The sequence below is a fragment of the Neodiprion pinetum genome, chromosome 3 (genome assembly GCF_021155775.2).
Source record: "Neodiprion pinetum isolate iyNeoPine1 chromosome 3, iyNeoPine1.2, whole genome shotgun sequence".
In the NCBI taxonomy this organism is placed as follows: Eukaryota; Metazoa; Arthropoda; class Insecta; order Hymenoptera; family Diprionidae; genus Neodiprion; species Neodiprion pinetum.
The window spans coordinates 26,462,148-26,486,889 of record NC_060234.1 but is presented as its reverse complement, the minus strand read 5'-3'; the positions used below and the strand labels follow the sequence as shown (position 1 = coordinate 26,486,889).

The following is a 24,742-nucleotide window of genomic DNA, read 5'->3' as shown; positions in this document are numbered from 1 at the left end:
TTTACAAAGCGATCGGCCGTTCCCTTGCATGTTATAAGACAGTTGAGAATCCATGACACGGGGAAACAAGGACTGATCGTCAGATTTATCGATCGATACACCCCGCGGGTATAAGGCACTTTTGGAAAGCCGGAAGTAGAAAAAAATTTAAGAGTCGCCTAATGGAATCGGGGCGAAGAGTCAAGTCATACCTTGAGCATTTCCACATTATAACTCGTAGAAGGTTTTTCTGCATTATTAAAGCGGATGCGTCGTCAAAGCGAACGTAGAAAAAAAAAAAAAAAAAATTGCCGTAGCGATGCATTTTTCACTTCGTTCCCCATCCGGGTCCCCGATTTTGAATCATAAAACGAGTGTCGGGGCCGAAGCTTGCAGCAAAACTGCGCGTAACGGGGGTCGATGAAACCTTGTCCCGGATCAGTTCGTCCGTTCTTATCGAGTCCAGCCACGCTTCCACGTACCTTGTATGCAGTTATATCACGGCGATGTACTAACTTCACGCTTTAAAAGTGAACACGTAAAGGGGCGCGAAACACGCGAGCCGATAAAACGCGGGAAACCGGCGCGTTGAGGAATGAAGAAATTTACGTTCGGAATTTATTTGCATGCCGGGGTGAAACCTGCCCCCTCAAAAAGATATACGAGAAATTATTTTCCGTAAACAATTTACGATCCCGGTACCCCGACTTTTTCCCCACCGCGTAAATATAATTTATCACAATTTCACGCATGCAGATTATAGGTCCTGCCATGCCGCAATAAAACACCCCTTGGTGTAACTGCGAGCTTTATGCTTCAGTGCTTTCTGGTCAGCGAATGCTCGGAACCGATGTTTCAACGTGTTGAATACGAATCGAAGCGGTAACGAGCCGTCGAAGATAACCGCGCGCACCTTTGCTCGCGAAAAATTAGTTTCAGCAAATTCGGTCGCCTTGTTTTCGCCGATCGTCTCGATTCGCGAATAATAGCCTCGTCGCCTCGGATAATAACGATGGCGGTATTTTCAAAGCCGGTCTCTTCGCTTTCGAGCCTTCCGCGCCACTTCGGAATGTTGACTGAGCGATCTTGTTAAAACGGGATAACACCGCATTGTCTGAAAGCCTGCCTCAATAATAATTACTTCGCTTTGCCTCTCTTTCACAAGAATACAAGATGAGACAATTTTCCCGTCCCATTTACGAGCAGAAGGAGAGGAAGAAAGAATAACCTGCTTCCCTCCTTGATGCTCGTGGGATACGGGAATGAATTTTTATCGATTCTTTTCAAGAATTGGAATAGAAAAAAAAAATTAAAAAAAAAAAAAAAACTACTCAGATGGCACGAATTATTTTCACTATATATCGCGTGCCGTGTTACATCTGATAATCATTACTAGCCCTACACACCGATCATTATAATTCCGTCCTACACGCGTACAAATTTCGCAGATTATTTACAACGGTGTTGAGCTTGATTAAATTGTTAAGTGAGTATCAGGCTGCTGATGGATACTTTCCATAATTAATCAGCCTCGAACACATCATTACCTACCGTAAGGACTTAACATGTTTCTCTACACTACGTAACAGTAAAACATGCAGTATTATTATTAGCCGCTAATTATTAGTGCAGTATGTTAAATTGGCTCCCAAACTGATCGGCAACCCTCTGATTTGTTTATTGCAATTAGTCACGAAGGAATACAAAGCTCTTAAGCCTGATGTTGCCTGTGATATTAAAAGCCACAGTCATTATGATTGCATACGCGGCAGAAAATAAAGTGAAATCATTTATAGTGACACGTCAGCCGTCTGTTAATCTTACCGGTCTACAAGCTTGAAATATTATCGTTTTAGAGAATATTTTTGATGGGTTGTCACGGTTGCGTAAGTTATTACACTTCACGAGGCAGCCAGTTTTCTGCATGCGTGGCGGGCTTATTTTGACGTTAATAATTTTGAATAATATCAGTGTAAACGACTTTGCATGTCGCTTTAATGATGTAATAGCCAATTGAAAATTACGTTAATTCAATCTTTAATGAGCCACGATGCATTCTCTTCGTGAGTAGTATTAATAATTATAATAATAATAATTGTGAAATCATTCTCCGCGCAACGTTGTAAATCAATATCTAAACCGCCAAAGTTCGAGTGAGAAAAAAAAAGGAAAAATGAGGCTTAGAAATCTTGCCTTTTGACATGATCAAAAAAGAATATTCGTTATTAATTAAATTATCGGTTTTCCGGGCCGAAACGGGTTAAACTTCCTTAATTCCAATCACGTCTGGTGGCTATCGTTAGCGCCCTGGACTTCGACGTCTGCCCGATTCCAGCCCCTTCCTGACCCATTTCCCTCCCCTATCCGGCTATCAACCGATAATGAAACTGCCCTCGAAAATTCCTCACGTTTAATCCCTCGTGGGGTGAACGCCGAGTCCCGCTTATTCGTGCGGTTCGGTTGGAACTCGTGAATCTTGGGACCAGCGTTCGCCAATAACTGAAGGAAAAAATCGCGTATATGTAGCAGAATTAGATTATTGGAGTAGTGTGCCTGTTCCAAAATGAGAGATTAAGGGTGTGCTTTTCATTGTAAAAATAGTGCTGAAATTCATAGATGAAATTAAAACGTATCGTATTAGTATAATGGTTAAAGGGAGCGATGAAGTACTGGGAGGAGGCGTTTACACTGATGTGCGAAAAAAAGAATGAAAATATCCAAGCCCGTTAGCGATATTGTGTCAGCATGCAGGGCAGTTTTATTATTCTCCCGCGGCTTGTTTTGCAGCTTTAAATTCCTTTTGTCGTGGTTTGGCTTCCGTGTCCGCCTCTTTCATAGTCTTGATTCTCATTCCGCTCATTTTTCAGCTCAAAAGTTTCATTTTCGGGGAGTCGACAAGGGCCTCGTTATAGGTATACATACTTTGAAAGTTGTGTCTTGTACCCGTTGAACGAGGAGGAAAGCTTCAGAAAGATCAACGCGGGGCAGGGCGTTTACTCGTGAAATCAATATTCAACCGATGCTCCATGCAAAACTTGAAATGAAAAGGAATAAAACATTCAAACCTGACACGGAATTATTTTCGTACTGTCGATCCGGCCGGATTCAGGTTGACGTGAAGACGCTTGTTGGGTAAAAAATTAGGGTTTATCTGAATGCCAGTAAAACTACGTACTCTTGAAGCTAATGCTCATGTAAATTCTTTAAAGTACATGTAGTTTTTATAACCAGTTATTCCGTTTGGTATGACTTTGGTACAAATGAAGAGACCGATTTGTAACTTGGCAGAGTTGTTGCTTAAGATACGAACAAACTCTGAGATACAAATTTTTTTAACTATTGTTCCCTTTTATAGAAGCTTAATAAAAGTAATGCTATTTTAAGGGTATATAAAAAAAGGAATATTCTATAAGATTATGATTTTTAAATTTTCAGGGTTTGTTCCTATCATGACAAGCAACAACTCTGTCAAGTTTCAAATCGGTCTCTTCTTTGCTTTGCTAAGGACTGATCTGGGATAAATGTTAGTATGCTCGTTTTACTTCCCTTACATGAAATCGAATTGAACTATCAAACACAGCGATCAGTAGATAATTCAGTGTCAATCCTAGACGTGTGATTATTTCGAACTCACTTCACCCCCAGTCTGCTTCTTCCAACCGAGCAATTCTGCAGCACTCAATTATCGTACGAAACCATTCAGCACGTGAAATATCGCGTTTTTAAAAGTTCTCCAATACAATTGCATTGCGAATCGACTGCCAATCTTCTGTCGCAGTTATACATTACTTGACATTTAATACTGCCAAGGCTTGGGCGCCTTTGAGATCTCATCATTTTGAGGATTCTCCAGCATTGACCCGGCACTGGTAGCCGAACTTGGCCCAGTACTTCAACAATGGACCCCAAAGCTGGGCCAACGCTTGGAGAATCGTAAAACCCTACGTGGACGGATAGCCCTCTTCAATGGGAAAAATCGTCATTGAATCACCTGACAACGTTGAGAAACATTGCGAGTGAAAACATGCCTGGGTTGCTTTTAGGGTGAGAAAATTATGGCAAAAGTCGAATGAGGCCTACGTCATGCGTCATTGCGCCTTTATGGCTTCCAGGATGAAAGTGACCCACCTGTGGAAGCATCTTGCCACAGAGTCGTCTTTCTCCCCTTGACACGCTGCCGCAAATATTTCGTAATTTTTAAATTTTTTGTGCATCAGGAGGTTCAGAGTCTTTAGTGTCTGGAATACATACCGTAGAAAGTTGGCCAATGATGAGAAATCTGCAGGGTTTGTTCTTCGGATTTATTACCCTGTAATAAATTATGACCCGTAACGACTCGATCCAACATGCCAGGCTTTGCTCAGACACTCTTCTTACTCTTTACTTGAACCCCTTCAGCTTTTATCCGAATCGGGTTTTCTGCCTCCGAGCTATCATGGAATTGTTTCGCAGTTGTTCCGGTTAAAGCGGAACTTCTTGCAGGCCGGCCAGGCTTCTCGGCTCAACGTCACGCAGATTTATACTTTCGCCTTTCGTCTGCCGGGCTAATTATGTTACTTCAAACTTCCTGTCAGCCAGTAATTAATCCAATTCTACACCGCGTCAGTTTCAATACGTTTATTATACTCGCCAGCTCCTCTTGTTGTGTATTCAACTCTCAACGTGTACAAGGAATCCTCTCGCAAGACTCTCGTAACACCGGGTACATTAATTGGGCAAAATGCGAATGCCGCGCGATGTTGAACAAAAATTTGGAAAGGGTGGTTGGGATTGAAATTTATCAACACAAACAAAAGGCTTTCTCTGTCGGCTCAGGTTTGCGCTTGCTAATGCGTTTGCCAAGAGTCGACGCTACGAACGCGAATACGTCTCAATCTTGAAATACTCCTTCAAGGATTCACGATACTCGAAAATTTCTAGAACATTCAAGTTTTTTGGAGGGTTTAATTTTCGTATTCCCTTCGTTGTTGTCTACTGCATCAAAGAGTGTTTATGCCACCACTATTACTCGCAAGTCAACGAAATTTCGTAAACATTTGGAAACCACCTTAGCAATTAGGTCGAAAGATGATATCATGAGACGATTTTCCGTAAGGCAAACGTCGACTTCTTGGCTTGCGAAAGCAGCTGCACCGCAACATCGCCTGGCTGGTATAAGCGGCATTAGTCGTTGCAGCACGTCGAGCTTTAAGAAGAACGCGCGGAAGAACTTTAAACCTGCCGACGCGACGTCACCACTTCAAGGTATTCGATGCTTTGTTGCAGAAAGCTCGTTTTACGTCTTACCGCACCGCGGAATCCGAATTGCCGATCGGCAGTCGAGCCACACATGCAACTACCCTTGCCAGTGAAATTTCGTCACGCGATTCGCGTCCAGATACATATATGTGTATATATACATGTGTGCGTATAGGTACAGCGGAGGCTGCAGGCAGATAAGTCCGGCCATTAAGCGGAACGACACCGCAGCTGCATCAGGCGACACCGGATTCGGGATGTAATCTCAAATTTGAGAGTATCCCGTTTCACGCAATGGTCTCCCTGCGGTTCCGCCGGCTTAGCCAAGGTCGGAGCTGCTGCTAGGCTGGGCATTCGAACCCTGTGCAACACCCTCGGAGGGCACATAGATACCGGGAATCGAACGATTTCACCACCGTGAAACCAGCATCCCCTGGGCGAAGGATAAACTTCATTGAATTACCTTGCCTGAAGGATTTTCTTGCTGCACGGGGACCGGCCTTCGGCGAACAGCTTTCCGTCCCTCCTTTCACCCCGATTTTTTCCTTTCTCAACGAATGCTTTCCTACGAGGCACTTACTCGCTCGCGGACATGCGGATGACGCATATTTATCTCGGAGCGTGAACTCTTCACTCTTCACGGGAAAATATCACCCACCTCGCACATCTTGCATAATCGAATGAACCGGAAGCCGTTAAATCTGCGAGATGGTACAACTTCAAACGGGATGCACGGTAGGGCATTTACTCTGTACATCTTATGTTTTATAATATCGGTACAAGGCTGCAGGATACTTCGGATTTGCGATGGTGTGACGTCGTCTTGACATCCCATGAAACATTAAAAGTGTAGCTGGGAATATGCAGAGTGTCTCGGGAGAACTTCCAGCGACACATAGGTGCATGTTTCTAGGCATAGTATACACCTTATGCACGTTTTGTTCGGGTACTCAGAACCTCGTAGTCACTTCCGCGTTTAATATTTTATCGCGTGTAAATCGGCCCGTGGATTTGCTGAAAATTTCTTAGCAGCTGCAGCAGCTGCACGATCGCATCTAATTATTCCGAGTAGGTAGAATAATATAATCACCAATCCACACACTACTGCAGTAGTTTTTGAGTACCTCAAGATACTAAAGAGATAGATTAAGATAAGAATGTGTCATAATAGGACGTTAAGATCCAAAACGGGTCCAGATATGAAAAAGATAGCTTTCTCAAGGTTCTGAATAAGGCTTGAAAGCCGAAAACCATTAAATAAGCTCTGCTTAGTACCCACAGGCTTATGGTAGGGTGTGAATTTCGACTCGGGATCGTGGCTTCTAAATCAGCATAATAACAGGCGGGAATTGAACCGCTTTAAAACAATAACAGAAATAAGGGGTGAAATCGATTTAGGGGAGTCGTTTCAGCTCTTATACTTACCCGCGGCTGGATCTTCAACCATCGTGGGAATTCACCTTTTCTTTATCTCAGAATTTAGAACCCCAAAAAGAACGTGTACAGAAATCCGCGACGAAGTATCCAATATGTTGCAAGAGGTAAGGTACACCACGATCATTCAGATTTCCACGAAGGTTTCTTCTGCGTGCAAACTACGAGATTCACGCTAACTTCTCTTTCTCCTGCGAGCTTTAAGCTTTTGCTATGGTCTTGCACTCCCGAGGTTGCGGTGCAATCTCTACAGGACGCATCGACGGCTGAATTATCCGATTTGGAACTTGTTCTGCAAATTAGCATCCGTGCGGGATGTGGAACACTGTTTGTATGGAAATTGCACGATTATAGTGAAGGATTTTAGGTGCTGGCAGATTATTATTGCTCATTCGGGAAACCGGCTGTCGGCTTGACAAACGTAGCTCAGGTAGTTGGTAGTTTTAGCTTGAATTCTCGGAATTCGAAGACCGCTTTCGCTATGTGTTTCAATAGGTATATTAGTATATTAATATTAATGCCATAGGACTTATACGGTAACGTACACGGTCTGCTGCGTGCGACGCGTGTTTACTGCAGCCCGTCGTTCTCACCCCAGTCCTACGCTTTTCCTCCGAGTTACATAGAACCTTTTCACCTCGATCGAACCCTCGCTGTTTGCCCTCCGTCAAACACGTCTCATTCATTTCCACTCCGTTGTGACTTGGGTGTGAAAAAATTTGGGATACCCGGTATCATTTTTCCATTACTTTTGATTCGTGAGATATTTCTTAGGGACGTTTTGTTCTCACTTCTTTGTCGTCAAAAAATTAATGAGGATTGTTGTTGGTCTATTTAATTCGTCAATGATAAACCGCTGTTTCAACGACATCGACGAGGCAAGTTTGCTGTTGTGATTCATCGCAGTGACGATTTGTACTTATCTCAAGTTTATAACTACACGTGGAAGAAGACCTCTACAAAAAGCGTACATTTATTAAATACCTCTGTGAGCTCCGTATAAATTAATTTCGAGCAGCGTTGAATACGCTGAAATACATTAAAAAGAGGTCTGTTTAAAAATACGCATCAAGACGAGATCGCAACACTTTTCTTGCCACTATCGAAGTTCCGGAAGATTATTGACGCATCGTTAGATTCACGTCCGGGTCGCGAACCTTGTTAGTACCTACAAATCCTCTGTGTCGAATAATATCGGTAGAACGAAATAACGTGACATATCCAGCTATAGGAATACAGGCTGTAACCGATCACAAAGTGAGGTATACTTACATCTATTATAACAGCTGCTTGAATTTATCGATTATTGGAACCTGGGCTTTGAATAAGACGTGCACGTAGGCTTACGATTAACCGTTTCTGACGGAGGTGGGGAAGAAATATGGTCGAAGTTTGCTTGCCACTATCGTCGGGCTTGTTGTATCTAATAGCTGCGGACTCTGGAGAATAATGTACAATCGACTCCGCGTCTAGACACTTCGCAATCTTCTGTTGGAATCATCTCACGATGATTTTTCAACTTTTCCAACCCTTACCTACTCAATTCAACTCTTCGTCCGTTGAAATTTTCATTCTCAGCCCTTCGAAGCAATGTCTGCAAGAAAGGCCATGAGCAGGAAATTTGTTCCTAAACACTGAAAGATCATTTATCCTGTGTATACCGAATGATTGATGATGGTTCAAAGATTCGTTGTACAACGGTAAATTGCGTTTTCTTACTTATTTTTTTTTTTTATACGCTGTCGTTGAAAGGGTAAACATATTGCGCTCACACGTGCCTAATCGTTCCCTTCTTGCAACTCGTACTGATACCAACGTGGATACCAATGAATAATGACTCGCCTTACTCACAGCATTTTATTCCACTGACGATAAGACTCATTTTCTAAGGATAGATTATCTGCTGCTCAGCACCTCATACTTGGAGTAATTTTCTATATACGAATTTTTACTGTTTAATCGGTGTTCCGAGACTGATCAATCGATTTTCATTATTAAACTTGTATAATACGGTGTAAGAATTAATTCTACTCTGATCGTGAATTCTTCAGCCAGTGACCACGAATCTTTAGAATTATTAAATTTCAAAAGGTACGTTTCACTGACGATGAGAAAAAATTAAAACCATTATTACTCGAGTGGAAGACCCCTTGATAAATTCACTTCAGTTTGCTGCATTGAGTATTTATTACGAAAATCGTTTTCCAGAAATGATTAGTCGTTCTTTGAACGCAGGTTTGCCGTTTGAATTACCGCGAAATTCATGCCTCGAGTTTAGGATTGAGATCAGAGTTTCATGTACGAATATACGGTGTGTACTGTAGGACTTCCAGCAAACGTTCTTTCTCGTCGGGATGACGAGTATTACCCCACGCGCTGAATTCCGTAGCAACAAGAGCTGCCGGCCTGACGCAAGAAGTCCAATAATGATGATGATAATAATAATTGACGCGCACACGTGGATGGCTCAAGGGTCGCCTTGCACCCTCTCCGAGGGTAATCGCGTCGACGGCACAAAGGGTTGGTGCGTGAGGTATCGCGGAAACGTGGGGGTTGCAGGGCGGTAAACGTGAGAGGTAAAGAGGGGAAAAGAGGGGAAAGAGGGGAAAGAGGGGAGAGAGGGCTGTCCTCTCGTCTACTTTCCCTGGCGAAAGCAGCCCCCGCATGCCAACCGCAAGCGTTATCAGGCAGAAGGTACGCTTTCGCTCCCCGGCGGCAGCCTCGATGTGCCGCCTTCGAATTCAGCGCCCTGTGATGTTTTCCGCGGTGCCTTTAACGCAGATACGCCCACCGACGTGTGCACGCGGCAAGGGTTGCCGCTCGAGAGGCGGCGAAATGCGAGGGAGGATTCTGACGTCACATGCCAAGATCTAGCAACAGCCAAGGAATGTTCGCCGCACTTTTATCGTTGGTAGGTATCGCTGACTTCCTGGGGGCGGATAGACGCGGTCTTTGCATCGCTTACCAATTTATTCACCCTGTTACGAAACTTCGACGACTAACGAAGTTCGTCGTACGCGTATGTAACTCGCCGTTTTCACCCGTGAATACTCACCGCGGGAGCTGGTGCGTCACGGTGTTTTACGTGGCTTGCTTTACTAATTCATTTCGCGAAGTTTATACCTTTCGATGACAGCTCGACCCTTTAAATTTCAATCGTTGAAAATTCGCTCATCCTCGGTTATAAGTACGTACCGCTAGAAAAAAAAACAGCGTTAATGTATTCTGATTTTTTTCAGTTGTATTTAATACTTGTAACTGAGGATCGGTGAGTTTTCGCTGATTCCAATGTAGAGAAAAGACTTACCGAAATTTCTCAACGATTTAAGGCACTCAGTTTTTGCTTCGGAACGTAAAAGCATTTGAAATCGGTTAAGACAATTCCAGCTTGGTTCTATAGTCTCATTGAGTGTTTTAGTTTCGAATCACACCGATTTGCAATGGACTTGACTGACTTGAGTGATCAGTATCGTTGTTCTCAATTAAAATGACTCCTACTTCTTACCGTGCTGACTTCCAGTCGCTTAAAAATGGCTCCTACATCCCGAACATTATACACGTGCACTCGATAATCAAAGATTCGACTCTTACGTGCAACAGGTAGCCGGTTACCTTTATATACGACACATTCGATGGAGGTAACAACATTCCGATGGTAACATGAGAGTCGGTTTCGTTTATTGAGGGTACCGGAATATCGTCTGGTTGCGGGATTTTCGCGAATAAAAGTTATGCAAAAAAACAACGGTAGTCACTGTCTTCTTCCATATCTCGTTGAAATACCTACTCGTATATCTCGTTGAGGATGAGATGGGTTTCGATGTTATACGCAGTACAAGCTTGATGGATAAAACCTCTCGGGGAATTGATAGATGGCGTGTGCTATCAAGATGATCTCTGAATGTTGAGTTTGTTCTCTGATCTGTTTTCCCAGTCTGTACGGAAAAGCCAGCGATAAGTAACCTCGAAGATTCGAACAAGTTGCGACTTGTGGTTTACGACTCTGCGGAAACTGATTAAAACTGCGTGAAAGAATCGAAGAGTGAATAACCGCAGCGCCGTGACGTCTCAATGATTAGGGGCTTTGATCTCCTCTCTTATTAGAAAAATATGACGCTACACTGATAACACTATGCAACACTAATAAATTCACCAATATATCGAATAGTTATTCGATTTAGGTATATCTAGTAAACAGAAGAAACCAAATTTACATTTAGATATCACGTCTCAAGACCATGGTTTTTCACCATGGAACCCGCCGACGTGATGTGAAAATTTTTTTTATAAACCTCGATTGACTTTAAGGTGAGGAATCATAATTACATACTGTAAGCCCGGTGAAAAAAAATGTAATTGTCGCATAGCGCAATCCAAATACGCATTGAAATTCCTGCGTTTAAATTATAAACGTTAAAAGGTTTTTAATTTGTTATTTTTATCGTTAACAAATCTGGATTTAAATCGTCGAGTGCATTTAATTCATGGTAATAATAATGGTATAAGGGCCATTCTTGTCCAATTGCAGTAGCTGCGGTGACAAAACAGAGGTAATTAAAGTTTTGGAATGGTGGATCGTATAGATACTGGTCATCGAATCGCGGAACAATGCAGACGAGTTGAGCACTTGCTGATTAATTCGCGCATTTGAATCTCGAATATTGCATTGAATTCCAATTGTCTGCTGAAATTCAGATACTTTGAAACGTTCGAAAGTAGACACGTATCACCTTTATACTCGTGCTAGTTTTCTTCATGTAAATAATTTATCATTAGATTTTTATAAATTTTTTTTTTTTTTTACCGAGAAATGCCACGGTTTCACAACTCTGTCAGACGTAAAATGACAACTAGGCTGACAGTATTACGACTATAATTTTTCAGCTTTTACCGCAGCCGATCATATTATCCATTCACCTCACAGCTCTAATTCTGCACGATCCTGAGATAATTATTCGACCACTGTTCTATTAACGATTGAAAATTGTCGTATAAAAAAATCCTTTCACCAATTTTTATATTATGGTAGTATAGGCTTTGAAGAAAAAAAAAAAGAAAAAAAAAAATCCAGCCGCTTGCGATGAAAATGTATACGCAAAGAATTTTTGTCAACGGTCGGCAGAATTTCCATCGAAAGGCTCCTTGTGCATACATTTTTATCTCAGGAGGTTTAAATTTTTTTTCAAAGCCTACACTACTTTAATCTAAATATTGGTGGAAGAATTTTCTTAGAGACTCTTTTCTCAATGAATTAAGAATTTATTAACCATTTTTGGCAAAAAAATTTCACCGTAGTCTCCCCTCAAATACGAAGGATAATTCGATTTTCAGCCACCGACCGCGACGTGACGTCACGTAAACGGGGATTCGAATTTACTTGAAAATCAGGAGAAGTTTTTATTCCTTGGTAAAGTTTTGCATGGCAAGTTACTGTCCACACGCAGAGGGATCGAATCCCAAGAATCTTAAGTCACCGTACATGTCGTAAAAATTTTCTTTTCCCTCCAAGCTTTCGTGGATGTGCAGACCGCGGACCGGATCCGTTGCCAAATGCTGATTGGCGACGGATTGACGCCAAACTACAAATGTAAATGGCGAGAATTTGTTTCAATTTCAAATGTCGATCCTCCCCCTGGACTTTACAGCACTGGAACAGAGTGCTTATAACAGTCACACTTTCGACATGCGTAACGCGCCGTAACCTTGATACAATATCGGAGCAGTGATAACGAATTGAAAGGTCGACGGTCACTTTTGAAAAATTACAAGTAGGTATTGTAAATTGCGCCTGATGGGAAAACAACGATTGCGACATAATTGGGGCCACTTAGGGAATTATTATACCCTGGACATTATTCTTCGCAAGTTAAGTAGATGCAGTTATCATAATATCCACACTATGCGTCTAAGTTTAGGACTCCGTTCAGATTTTCAAACTAATATGTAAAAATCGCATATTTCAACAGCTGCGCCCGTTCTGCGTATTTGAAAAAATGGTTCAACGGTTTCCAATGTCGCAACTCCGGAGAGGATTATTTGAGATATTTAGGTACATACTTTAAACCGTGAAAGCGTGAGTAGGTGCCTTCGGTGAAACTTGTGCGGAATTTTCAATTAAATTGCGTATCCGTTTTGACTAATTAGAAATCAACAATCCGAACTGACTCTTGAGATGCCACTTCGGCCTCTATGAGCTCCGAATGTAAAATGCGAACTCTGTGGGACGGGCAGAATGGAAATATATGGAGGGTAGTAAAACCGGAATTAATTAATGGCAATCAGTCGGAGCACTTAACGATCCCTGCGTTTACTGCCTTCGTCCCACATCTTAAATCCGGGCAGCCAACCTTCGTATATATACAACACAGATACGAAGGTCCTCCACGATCCGGTTTCGTTATTAAGCCGTCAAGTCACTTCATTTACGAACAATTCACCCGGTTAATTATGCACTTCTCGAGTCTAGGGGCAAAGTTCATCCGCGCTATCGTCGATCCGCGCCTCCTACTCTTATATATACGTTTGTTATAGGCGTTCAAGCGCACGAACGGAGATTGGGAAAAGGCGCACGGCAGTACCATCAATCCAATCTTAATCCACACTCGATGAACCTCGAAGCAGAAGACACACCGAGGTCGTTTTTAGCGATTGGTTATCTTCCAAGCTGCTGTACCTTTACGTTGAACACTACAACTTTCAGCTTATTCGGATTCATATCTGAGGTCCAATTACATTCTCGTTTTCACTGCTAAGCATTGGTAGTCCCAAAACCCTGGATTACCGCCGGAAACCACACGTACAAAATATATAATAACGATATAATGAGAGTTACGATTTATCAAAGTGGTGTTAGATCTCAACCACGGTTCATCGATTGTCGAGCATCTTTATTATTTCGCGAATCGTGTATACCCAGCAATTGTAAAGTTTCAGAAAATTTTGCCAGCAAAATGTTAACTTGAGATACGATGATGTTGAACCAAATTCTGAGACACGATGGTTTTCGATCAAATTTTAAGATACGATGGTTTTTTTTATAAGATTCTGAGGTAGTTATGATGCTTTTCTGGTCTGCCGCCAAATTGCATTTTGCAATTTGAAACGGGTAGCGTGGTAATACAAATTTGCCTTACACCGTCTACAGCAATACGTCATCATCTAAATTCAAACAAGATACAGGGTAGTTATTCCGTCGAAACTTGAAGCTTAATCATCGTAATCCCAATTTCAATGCGTGATCCTACAAATAGGCCCGAGTCGTCGTCGCTCCCCCGCAGGGTAAACAGCAAGCGCGGAAGGAATTCTCGCATTTAAATAACTCTCTCCTCGAGGACTCTGCAGGGTTGCCCCTAACTCTGAATTGTAGTATTCCCCAAATTCCCAGGTTTCCAGATCTGAAATTGTAACCATCGACACGCTTTTCGTGTCTTTTGAAAGTGCAATAAAGAACGAACCTAACAAAGTCAAACATCATATTAATTATTTTAAAGACCTTGTAGCTGTCCGTCCTAAACTGAATCCCGTCAATCACATCGTGCACGGGTAACCGTGACAGTGTTTCGACAAAACCGTAAAATTTCTCACGAAATAATGAAAATTTTGAGTTTAAAATTTCAGTTCGTTTTCTCGGAAAATCGGATAATTAATTCCCCAACACTTCCATAAAAACTTTAACCTGCAGGTGAAAAAAAAATCTCCGCCTATTTTCAGGATGTCTAATTGTAGGATCGTTTGAAGCCAGTAAAAGGTAAATGCGTTGCACTTGGAGCTTTGTACGAGGAAAATTGGACGGTGACTTATTCCGGCGTCGACAATGAGTAGGCTATAGTAACGCGCCCCCGCCGATTTCCCCGCAGCGTAGTATCAACCTGCCGCCTCATAGCCGGCAACATTCCTCGTACGTCACGTTGGTCACGTGGTCGAGGCGCCGGCGGCGATTCGAATCCTCGGGGCGCCGAAGCCGGCCGAAGTCGACCGAACCCGCCCGAAGAACTTGTTCGCGGTGTCGCTTAGGCATCGAGTGGTGGCGGAGGGGTGAAGGCGGGAGGGGGGGGGACAGAGCTTCGCCGATGGAGGGGGCGCAGTTTCGCGCTATCCTTCGTTCGGTGAACACGGCACGGAAAGAGGTTCGAACGGACGCGTGTCGAGCGTGGTGCATGCATGCACAGTAATCAGGCGTAGACGGGAGTGATTATTTAGAAGCTGCGTGAGGGATTAACAAAGAGATGAACTAACGAACCTTGATATAAAAGAAAAAAAAAAAAAAAAAAGAGTGAGAGAGAGAGAAGGAATTTCTATACGTTATTCGTAACTGTGCTGCTGTTTCTACTGTTTGATATCTTTCAACATATATATACATATAATTACACGTATTCAGTTTCGTTCCCGTTGTATTATATCTACATTGTTTTTGTGCCAATTGATCAGGTGACTTAATTGTTTAATTGACAATGAATCGTGCCGTGTCTGCTGCTCTTCTCCTCGTCGTCATCGTCGGTTTCACCGATGCTGCCAGCACTGTCGAGTCCAGGATTCGCGATGACAACGATTTATCTCAGGTGAGTCGTCGACTGCGCGTCGCGTCGTCTCTACGTTCGTATTTTAAACGAGTAACCGATTCGTTCGAAAGCACCGTTACGTTGCGTGTTGCCTTTCCCTTTTCCTCGGATGGCTCTCGGGAGTTTTCTGCTGCCTCGCTCCTCCTCTTTTTATCATCCATCTCTTTCTCTCGTTCGCTCGTGAATTGTGAACGATTTTGACGAAGTATCGCTATACCTTTTCATAACCTCATCTCGCCTAGCTTCAAATCTCTTTGGTAATTTATTTTTCCCCCTTTTGAGGCCTTGACCTATACTACGAGCTGAACGAGTTGGTTGGTATTACGTTTCGCGATTCGATCCGAAGGGATCAGGAGGCGATAAATAATTTAATCACTTTGACTTTGAGATTTGGGCGCATCGCAGAAAGGGGGAAAAGTTCGCGATGTGCGATTGGCTTTTACGAAACCGGATCATAGAATAAGAAGTGAACAAGTAATGCTAACTAATCTAATGTAGACGTGGTTGCATGGGTTCGATTATTAGACATCGTCGATAATTCTCGACGTTCGGCTTGCATGTTTTAACGAGAAGCTCACGTACTGTTGAAAATGTGAAAAATATAAACTCTACACTACACTTGTGAGACTTTGGAACCTTTATGTACTTCGAAACGCATTCAATGAATAATCAGTCGCCTCGAAATAAAGTCTCAGCATATGTGATATCTTATTGAAAGTAAACGTTATTATTCGATTCCTGTTTATCTCAAATTCTAAGAAAATAATTCTCCGTTATTGCAGTCGGATCTTAATTAATATAGAGGAAATCCACGGAACGCGCACTGCATCGCGACGTGAGTTCAATGCCGTTTCCGTTTTGAACTTTTCTAATTTTTTTTGCCCTTTTTTCTTGGCCTGCTGCATACTTGAGATATTAATAGACGCTGGATTTCTCTTTCTCTCTCTCTCTGTCTCTCTCTGACATCTCGCTTGCTCTCTTGGCGTTTTACGGTTTCACTCGAGTAAGCCGCAGTCTCCAAGGAGAAAAATTACTCTGGAAGGGCATTGTGGAGATTTGTTAAAACGTGCATAGGATAAGATCTTCCGGTTTGGTCTGGTTTCATTTTACGTCTTTATTGTTGCAACCGTGATTATTCGGATCAGGGAAGCGATACACAGTTTAGAAAGACTGATCAACGTTGAAGAAAAAACAGAATTTTCCATTAAAGTTAGGGAGATTTGTCGAATAGTTAGATATTCTAGCTTCGAAACTAATATTTTATCATGTTTACGTTCAAAATGTTAAAATCACTAATCACTTTTATAGAAAAAATTGTTATCCCGGAACATCAAGATTGTCTGAGATTCGGTAGATCGTAATAAAGTAGCGTATACTCTTATTTTGCAAATTAAATTTTTTCCCAAGCTATTCTAACCTTGCGGAATAGTGATTTTTTCAAACGTTCCGTTACGTTAACGTTACGAATGTCGATCTTTTGATAATTAGTCAACCGCAATTTTTATCCATGTAGGCTTTCGGAAATTTTGAATATATAATCTCAAAAGTATATTCTACAAATTTCATCCTGCACTTCTGATTGCAGTAAGCTCTTAATTAAAATTCTTTGAGTTGAGGCGAATTCAATTGATCAACAGTAACGATGCCGAATGCTGCATTTCATCTGCTGTACTTTTTCGCATCATCTACGTATAGATTAACGGTCGCAAATCAAAGAGATCCACGCAAGTTGAACGAGGCTAAGTTAGTAATGACAACGTATCGAAACGTTGAAACAAAAATTACAATTTTGCATCTATAGAATAACTGAAGAAGTTGAATTTACAAAATCCGAGTTTGTTGATGCTTTGTTAAAAGGATTACTAAATTTCAGGTAACCCTTTAACAGGTTGCAAAATAACGAATTTTTTTAAAGATGCATCGTTACAATAACTTTACAAACTTCAGCTTGATAAAGTTGAAGCAGTGCGTGCAAACGGTTCGTATGTATGCATACCTGAATTGAAACACTCGTTTCGCAATGTTCAGAATTGAATATCCGCCTACGCGTCTACCTGTGGAAATGCGAGTGAAGTACCATCGTGCGCAGAAATTATCACATACCTGAATACATGGGTACAGGCACACATAATGCGAGTGCATTATTATTATGGGAAATTATCGCAAGCTTTTAACCGACCATTACGTTGCACTTTATGAAACACACGTATATGGTATTTAACAGGTAAAACCCGCACGTTGGGGAAAAAGGGTGAATAACTCTTCTACCCGTCTAAAATTAACTATTTTTTTGCCAAGGTGTTAATTAGATCACGCCAGTTTTTTCTCCCCCAATAATGGCCATGACTTATATCGCAATGTTTGGCCTCTTCGGATAACCGTGATTACATACGTCGGCATTATCACATTATTGTTTGTTTCAACACACGTGATGGAATTATGACAGAAGTTGCTTTGCAGGTAACTTTATGAATATTAGGGATCAAAGTTAATTGTTTTTTTTTTTTCCAAAGGTGTTGTGTATTTTTCACACAACTGTAAAGTGAAAGAAACAGTTGATACAATGAGCATAAATTACAATACACTGGGCAAAAGTTGAGAAAAGCAAAGCAAAAGAAACGACGGAATATTTTGAAACGTATGTCCATTTTTCCCGCTGACGAATGATTGGAAAAAGTAGCGTAACAAAATGATGATGTATAATTCATAGGGTGTTGTAATTTAAAAATTATCACTGAATCTTTTTTCAAGAATACATGCTTCTAAACGACAATTTAAATTGATTCTTAAGTTACGGTTGACCGGTTGTTGAAATCGGTGTGTAAACATTTCTCAAAATTGAAACAGTCAAAGCCTTGCCTACACAGGTTTTAACGCTGTACCTAGGTATCATTAAACTCTGCACCGAGGCAGGTTCTTCTGTTTTAGATCAAGCTGGGTGGATACATTCATGAGAGCATTAATGATTCACCGGTGAACTGAAACCTGCTGAAATAGTGACTTGGGTTCCTTTGCCGCGTTGTTCATATTGCAGGTTTAAAAACGTTTTACAATGGCATAATTTAGCCATAGGAGGTTTCGGGGTAGCTGATGTATTAATTAACGCGACCTTCCCGTACTGTGTGTGTGTATATACCAAAACTCGTGAGCATAGTTAGAAATTACGCTTTAACCCACGTACAGACCCTTGTTAATTACGGTTAATTATTGTGCCCGCGAACCCTGCAGGTCGCGGTATTTTACTTGAGAATTTTAAAGCAGAGGTATCGAATGCTAGAAGTTTGCCGAAAATGGATTCTCGATGGCTCCTTCGGCATGCGTCATTCCTCAGATTCGTTTTCTGTCCGGCTCTCTTACGTTTCAAAAAACAGTTTCAGCAAGCCGGTTCGATATTCTCGAAATTTCTCTTGCATGTTATCGCATGTTATGTTGTATTACGTTTTTTCGTCGAAGTAACGTGATTCGTTACGATCCGAAGGCATGTGAGACGATAATTTCGTCCGCAAGTCACGTGGCGTCTGTATATTTACTACGCGGCGGAGCATGCTTGCATTATACGTATAGTCTACATCTTTATCTCATTCATGCCTGCACTCCGTCTCCGTTGTATAAAATGTGTGTAGAATATGATTAAAGTCATTCTCAAGCCTGAGAGTGAAACAACACGCCACCACGGCCACCCCAAGGGTTGGAAATATGTGCGGAAAAAGCGAATTAATGACGCTAAGCTGCTGGAATCGACCAATTTGTTCGTGTCTAATTGTATGCGTGCCGTATTTGAGGCCGACGTAATTGTAGGAACCGCGAAGCGGACAAATCCGTCGACTTAATTCCAGTTTATTTATTGTTTCACCTGTAATTGCGTTGCAATTCAGTTTTTTTTTTCTTCTCATGAAGCCAAAGATGAGACAAGAGCGGATAGTTTTTGTGCGCCAATTGAACTTCAAGAATAAAGTAAATACATTCTGAAAGAACGTACAGAGAAACAGGAAAACAAGAAACCATAAATAAACTGCTGTGAAATTTTCTCTCAGGTGTTTCTTTTTCATTTTTTTTTTTCTTTTGCACGATATTATTTAAATTACTTCGAAAATAAGAAGCCACTATTTTATATCGAGTTACTATAAACTTCATTATACCAGTAAAATAATTCAATACCTATGATTAAGTCAACGGATTGAAATTGCAGATATTAGTTCATTTGATGAAAATTTTGTGATTTGAAATAATTAACGCAGTACGTATATCAAATTCTTGTACCTCGCACCCTGCGACCAGGAAGCGAAACTCGAAATTAAGGTTGTTGGATAGCCGCCCGCGTCCCTGAAGAGAAGGAAAATTTTACCGCGGGTTCCGTCCCTTCATTATACCGTTACACGCCATTACAATTGGTTACAATTAACTTGGCCCACAATTAGCAGCTTCCCTACGTACCTAGGCCCATACCTTTTGGTTCTTAAGCTATTAGTACACGGTTCAATTTGAGGGAACGTTCCGTTATTCAGAGTAATAGCGGGGATGAAAGGCGTATCTGGATGGCTTGTATTAGGTATACCAAAACTATGCTGTTTGTACTGTACCGATATTCGAGATATTCCCGATGGAGTAAAACCTGAACAATAAGTGGAATACCTAAACGATTTCGATAATGTGAAACTCGTGATCCGTGCCATGTTAGAAATTGACGGACAGATGGAAAAATTGAGATACGTCGTCAAAAGAAATACGAGGTTGAAAGTAGTAACGTTATAGTAACGAAACATTGGGGAAAAAATTGATATTTTCTTAACTTGACAGTGATTTTTGAGGAACTGAGATTTCGAAATATCCGTGTGATTTGTTTTATTGCGGTTTACTAATTTTCAGACAATCCCAAAATCGCGATATAATGTTTTTTTCTCAGCATGAATCGTTAGGATAACGTTTCTAACTTCAATATGATAAAAAACTCTGTCACGTCGTGTATATTTCGATTTTTATGCAAACTCAATGTCAGCAGAATTGCAAGGGGCTGAAATTTTTGTTTCTCATTCAATATTTCTGTCATTAGAGAAATTATTTTTGCAATGTAACAGTGCCGCAGGAGTATAAAACAGTGGTCAAAATTCAGTATCAATGATGAGAATTGGATTTTGATATCGTGTGATCTTGGTACATTTGCGATTGTACAATATCAAATTTCCTACCGTGTCAAATTATAACTTGTAACGAATATTTCGTATCAACTTTAAACATCGCAACCTACCTGTAACGCATGAATCGGAACGTAAAAATGTCTAAATTTACAAACCAGAGGAAACAACATAACATTGTCCAGCATGGTTTGTAAGAAAATGTTTGTAAAATACATCGCGTGGGAATCTCGAAAAATATGAAATCGTTCAAATTTTGCGATCAATTTTTGGTTAGAACAATAAAAAATTTGCACGAGAATTTTTGCACCCTTGCAAAATTTGAAGCGGAGGCGGACACCTCGCCAAGTCTGAGCGTGCGACGGTTAAACGGCTTCCTCGCCGGTCGGGATGGGGATTTGGATACTGCAACCCAATACGAGGAGAGTCCTTGGAGCATACGGGCTGCCGGAGTATCCTTGCACCATGCGGCGCAAACAGGGGCATCCTTAACGTGGGTGGCAGGCGGGCGGACACCGCGTCGTTGGTGGTTCGCATTTAATTTGGAGACCTGCGCCAACCTATTGCGACGGTTTCATGTTGGTTCAATAACAAATTAACAATGTACGCGCCTTATTGAGCTAAAAAAATAAATGCGGTCGAGTGGATAAATAAACATTGAATATTGTGATATCGAAAAATGCAGTATCGACAAATGAAATTACAGTATGCAAGTAATTATAATTAACTTGTGACACATTTTGTTGTGATTCCAAGAATGTTCGAACCGTTATTGCAACGATATTTTTCATTTTACTAGAAGTATCTTTCAACTGTATAACAGACGAAATTTTTCGCGGTGTGAAAAATTGTTAGGTACGAAAACCCAGGTCTTCAGCTTTCTTACGAATTGGTAAAATTTTTTGTTCCAAATTTGTAGAAAACTTTCGTAGGAGTTCAGATTGATATGATGCGGAAAAATAATTCGTTTCAATAACTTGTGAGAAAACAAAAAATCAATCGCGATCCGTTCGCGTTTTATCATTTCCGGTTTTCGGTTTCACGAGATGGAGATTTGAGCCGCGTGTGCGTTTTGTGTCAACCGGGTTATTTTTAAAAGGTATCAAAAACATCGAGCTGTGGGCAAAATTCGCGAAAAGTAATTGGATCTGATAGCAAACAAAGAACGGTATTGACTGGTATTGGCAAACACGTATTCCGTCATTATACCCTCGGTCATTCCCGGAGGTACGGTGTGTCCGATTTTTTGGCTAATAATCAATCACACGGTGGCTTGGTGTTATTTGGAAGCGAAGAAAAAGAAAGAAAATAAAATGCTGCTCCCCCAGAATGAAGCATGCGAAAATAAAGCCCGTTAACATTGGTGAATACTTTGCAACGTTGGAACAACTTTGAAGGAGGAAAATTTGCAAAATAACAGTCTACTGAATTTCAGACAACTCTAAACTTCCGAACTAACAGCTTTTTCTAAGAACGCATTGTGACAATTAACGTTACGAAGATTAACCTCACAAATTGGTCACTAATTATCACTATGCTTTTTATGGGTGTCTAGTGGTGCTCGGAGGTTGATAACCCGACGTAGCATCAATTAATTTATCTTCAATTTTCAAGATTCAAGTAATTGACGCATGACGACTGGCAACTAGCCGTGACTAGCTGGGTTTGACCGCGCCCTAAACTGGCCGAAAGTGACTTAATGCCGGTCAGTAATTGGGTGCACAGAACTTTCAACTGAACAAAACCGTGAGACGATTAATTTCAGGAGTGATTAGATGAACCCTTCATCGCTAAGCCCAAATATCGGTGCGGCTAAGACGAGGATTAATACGTCCGGCTGAAAAATATTATTAAATAAAGGGATAAATGGAGAAGGAAGGAAGAAAAATACGATCATAAGGGAGAGCGAAAAGTTTTAATCCTTGCGAAACGGAACGTGCACGGCCGAATACGTGAAATGTTGGATGCACGAGTTGCATATATTCGTTGGATGCGAAATCGAGCCAGCTCTGCAGTCTTATGGAATTTTTTTTCCCCCTTACATTCAAAAGTCTCCTCCGCGAGTGGCTGAGAAGCTACGAATCGTAGTCTGTTGAGAAAGATGAGCCAGAAACCGGTTATATTTCCATCTCGTACCAGAAACGGCCTTGTACTTTTTTACCTCACATCCGTTTTATCTTCGCACATCGTCAGCTGTTCACTCTGTAGTGGAATTTTTATAATTCAAATAATATCTGAAACGTCTTTGGTGCAACGGGTTAATTAATGACAGCTCTTGAGCAGGTCGAACCCGGACTTGGCCGCCACGACGTAACCTTAAATTTAATTTACATACCATTGCTGCGTATTATCCTCGTCACAGGAAATCCACGCTCTGATTTTTCGATCTTAATCGACGTAATCAGTTACAACCACTTATGTGGTCACAAGAAGTTCCAAATAGAGACGACTAATTTTTACGCCGTACGTATTATGAAATATGCGGATCGCGATTTCGTTAATTGCAACACGAACGCAACAACAACTGGAAAATATCACGCAGAAGTCGTTCAGACGAACGGAGAACAATCATGAAAGTGTGATTTAAGGCCTAGTTATATTATTGGAAATCGTACGAAACAGGTTCCATTCGTATGCAGAATCCAATAAATAAAAGTTTATTCTAATTACCTTTATTGCCTTCGAATTTATTGATGTTATGATAGGCCAAAGCGACTTACCAAACAACCGTCTGAAACGGGGTCTCTAAATAATTGTGGTACAAATAAGTGGGCTGTCGTAAACCGAACCATGGTGTCAGTAATAAAATGAGATAAATTTCAACCACTCTCCGTACGTTGAGAGGCTGAATTATATATCATATCGTTCTGACTTAACCCCCTTCGGATGCTTTCTTGTGATCAGTCGCGTATGTTCAGAGTAACTGTGTTCTCTTCTGAATCATGAATACATATTGCAGTACCTACTCTCGTTTCGACCGCGTCGCACTTCCGCTTAGTTGTTTTATGTCGGCTTCGCCTCTGCTTCTGTTTTCTTTTTATCTATCCTGCTCCCACACTCGTTTCTCCATCTCCTCTTCTCTTATCTCTTTCTTTCTCACTTTCTGCTCCGGAGAAAAGAGTCACGTGGTGTACCGGACCTTTAACTGTCATCCGAGGCGTAGGAAGGCTGGGCGAGGCGAGGCGAGGCGAGGCGAGAAGACAGAGGTCAAAGTACTGTAGGTCCGGATGGGCTGGGCCGAGCCCTTTCTAAGCAAACGGTGAACCGCTGTTGGGCTCGTTCGTGTTTCTGATGGGCATGCGGGGACTTTTGCGAGTTGGTATTTCGGGCCACCTAGATTCGCGGTAAGCCGTACTAAGCCGAAGTTACGGGTTGTGGAAAACCCGGAGTCACAGGGAGCAAAAAAAGGGGAGGATTATCGTCCACTACAACCCCGATGCACTTCACGTGATTCTGGCAATTCGACCTAGGCCCTGCCTCTTCTTCTCTGTCTCTATACATATATATATATATATATACGTACAAGACTGCAAAGTTACAGGTTTCTTCACATCCCGAGTTAACCTTTGTTTAATCAAGTTTGGTAGGTATCGTCGTGGGGTAAAGAAAAAATTGTTCACACGAGTGCTGCCTCGCTCCATTCTTGAGAGATTGATTCCTCGGTGAAACGAAGCAAGAGTAAAATTGTACCGGTATCTCTTAATGCGGGGTGAGATAGGAACGAACGAACGAACTTCACCGCGAAGTAGTCTCGTGGAAGTTGGAGGAAATGAATATTCATCATCCGACCAACTTATGTAATTAAACATGGCTGTTTGAACGAGATTTTTTTTTCGCACCAATTAACATCCTTCATCTTCGTTTACTTTCTATAAATATACATACTTGGTTTGCGGTCTCGCCCGATGAATCTGATTCTTCGTCATTTGGTTACGTCGGTGTGCAAATGCGACTGCGCTTTATTTGTATGAAAAAAAAAAAACCGTTCAATACCGTGTCACTTACAGGTTTCTTTGATACTCGACATAATTGAAAGACGAAAATGAAAGCTATGTTACAGATAATTAGAGTGATAGATTCTTTTAAACTAATGATATGTCAACACGTGTACCGATGAATTAGTTTAGTGACAAGTGCAGGAAATTTCCTGGACATTTGATCACGGGGTTATGTTTCTTCCGATCATACAGCATGTACGAAGAGTTTATTTTCACGATTGAAACGATATAACACGTACGATGAAGAGTTTAACTGGTATGAATCATCATACATGAACGTGCGGTTGCGGATAACTAATTCTCACTTACAGTTTTGCGTAACATCGATTTGCGATACGTCTGTCATGTGATATTAGAGTGAACTAGAAGTCGAGTGCAGGGATGTAGTGCGACGGAGAAAGAG

General features: G+C 41.4%; 1 protein-coding gene across 5 annotated transcripts in view; it reads left to right on the top strand.

Moving 5' to 3' along the window:
- The first annotated feature begins 14,746 nt into the window (after window positions 1-14,746).
- Window positions 14,747-24,742, top strand: part of Fas1 (fasciclin 1) — a 224,839-nt gene continuing 214,843 nt past the window's right edge. For all 5 annotated transcript variants that reach the window (XM_069134650.1, XM_069134649.1, XM_069134648.1 and 2 more), the window contains exon 1: window positions 14,747-15,209. In XM_069134650.1, coding sequence (XP_068990751.1) covers window positions 15,102-15,209 — 108 coding nt within the window. In that variant the 5' untranslated portion in view covers window positions 14,747-15,101. The remainder of the gene's footprint in view (window positions 15,210-24,742) is intronic.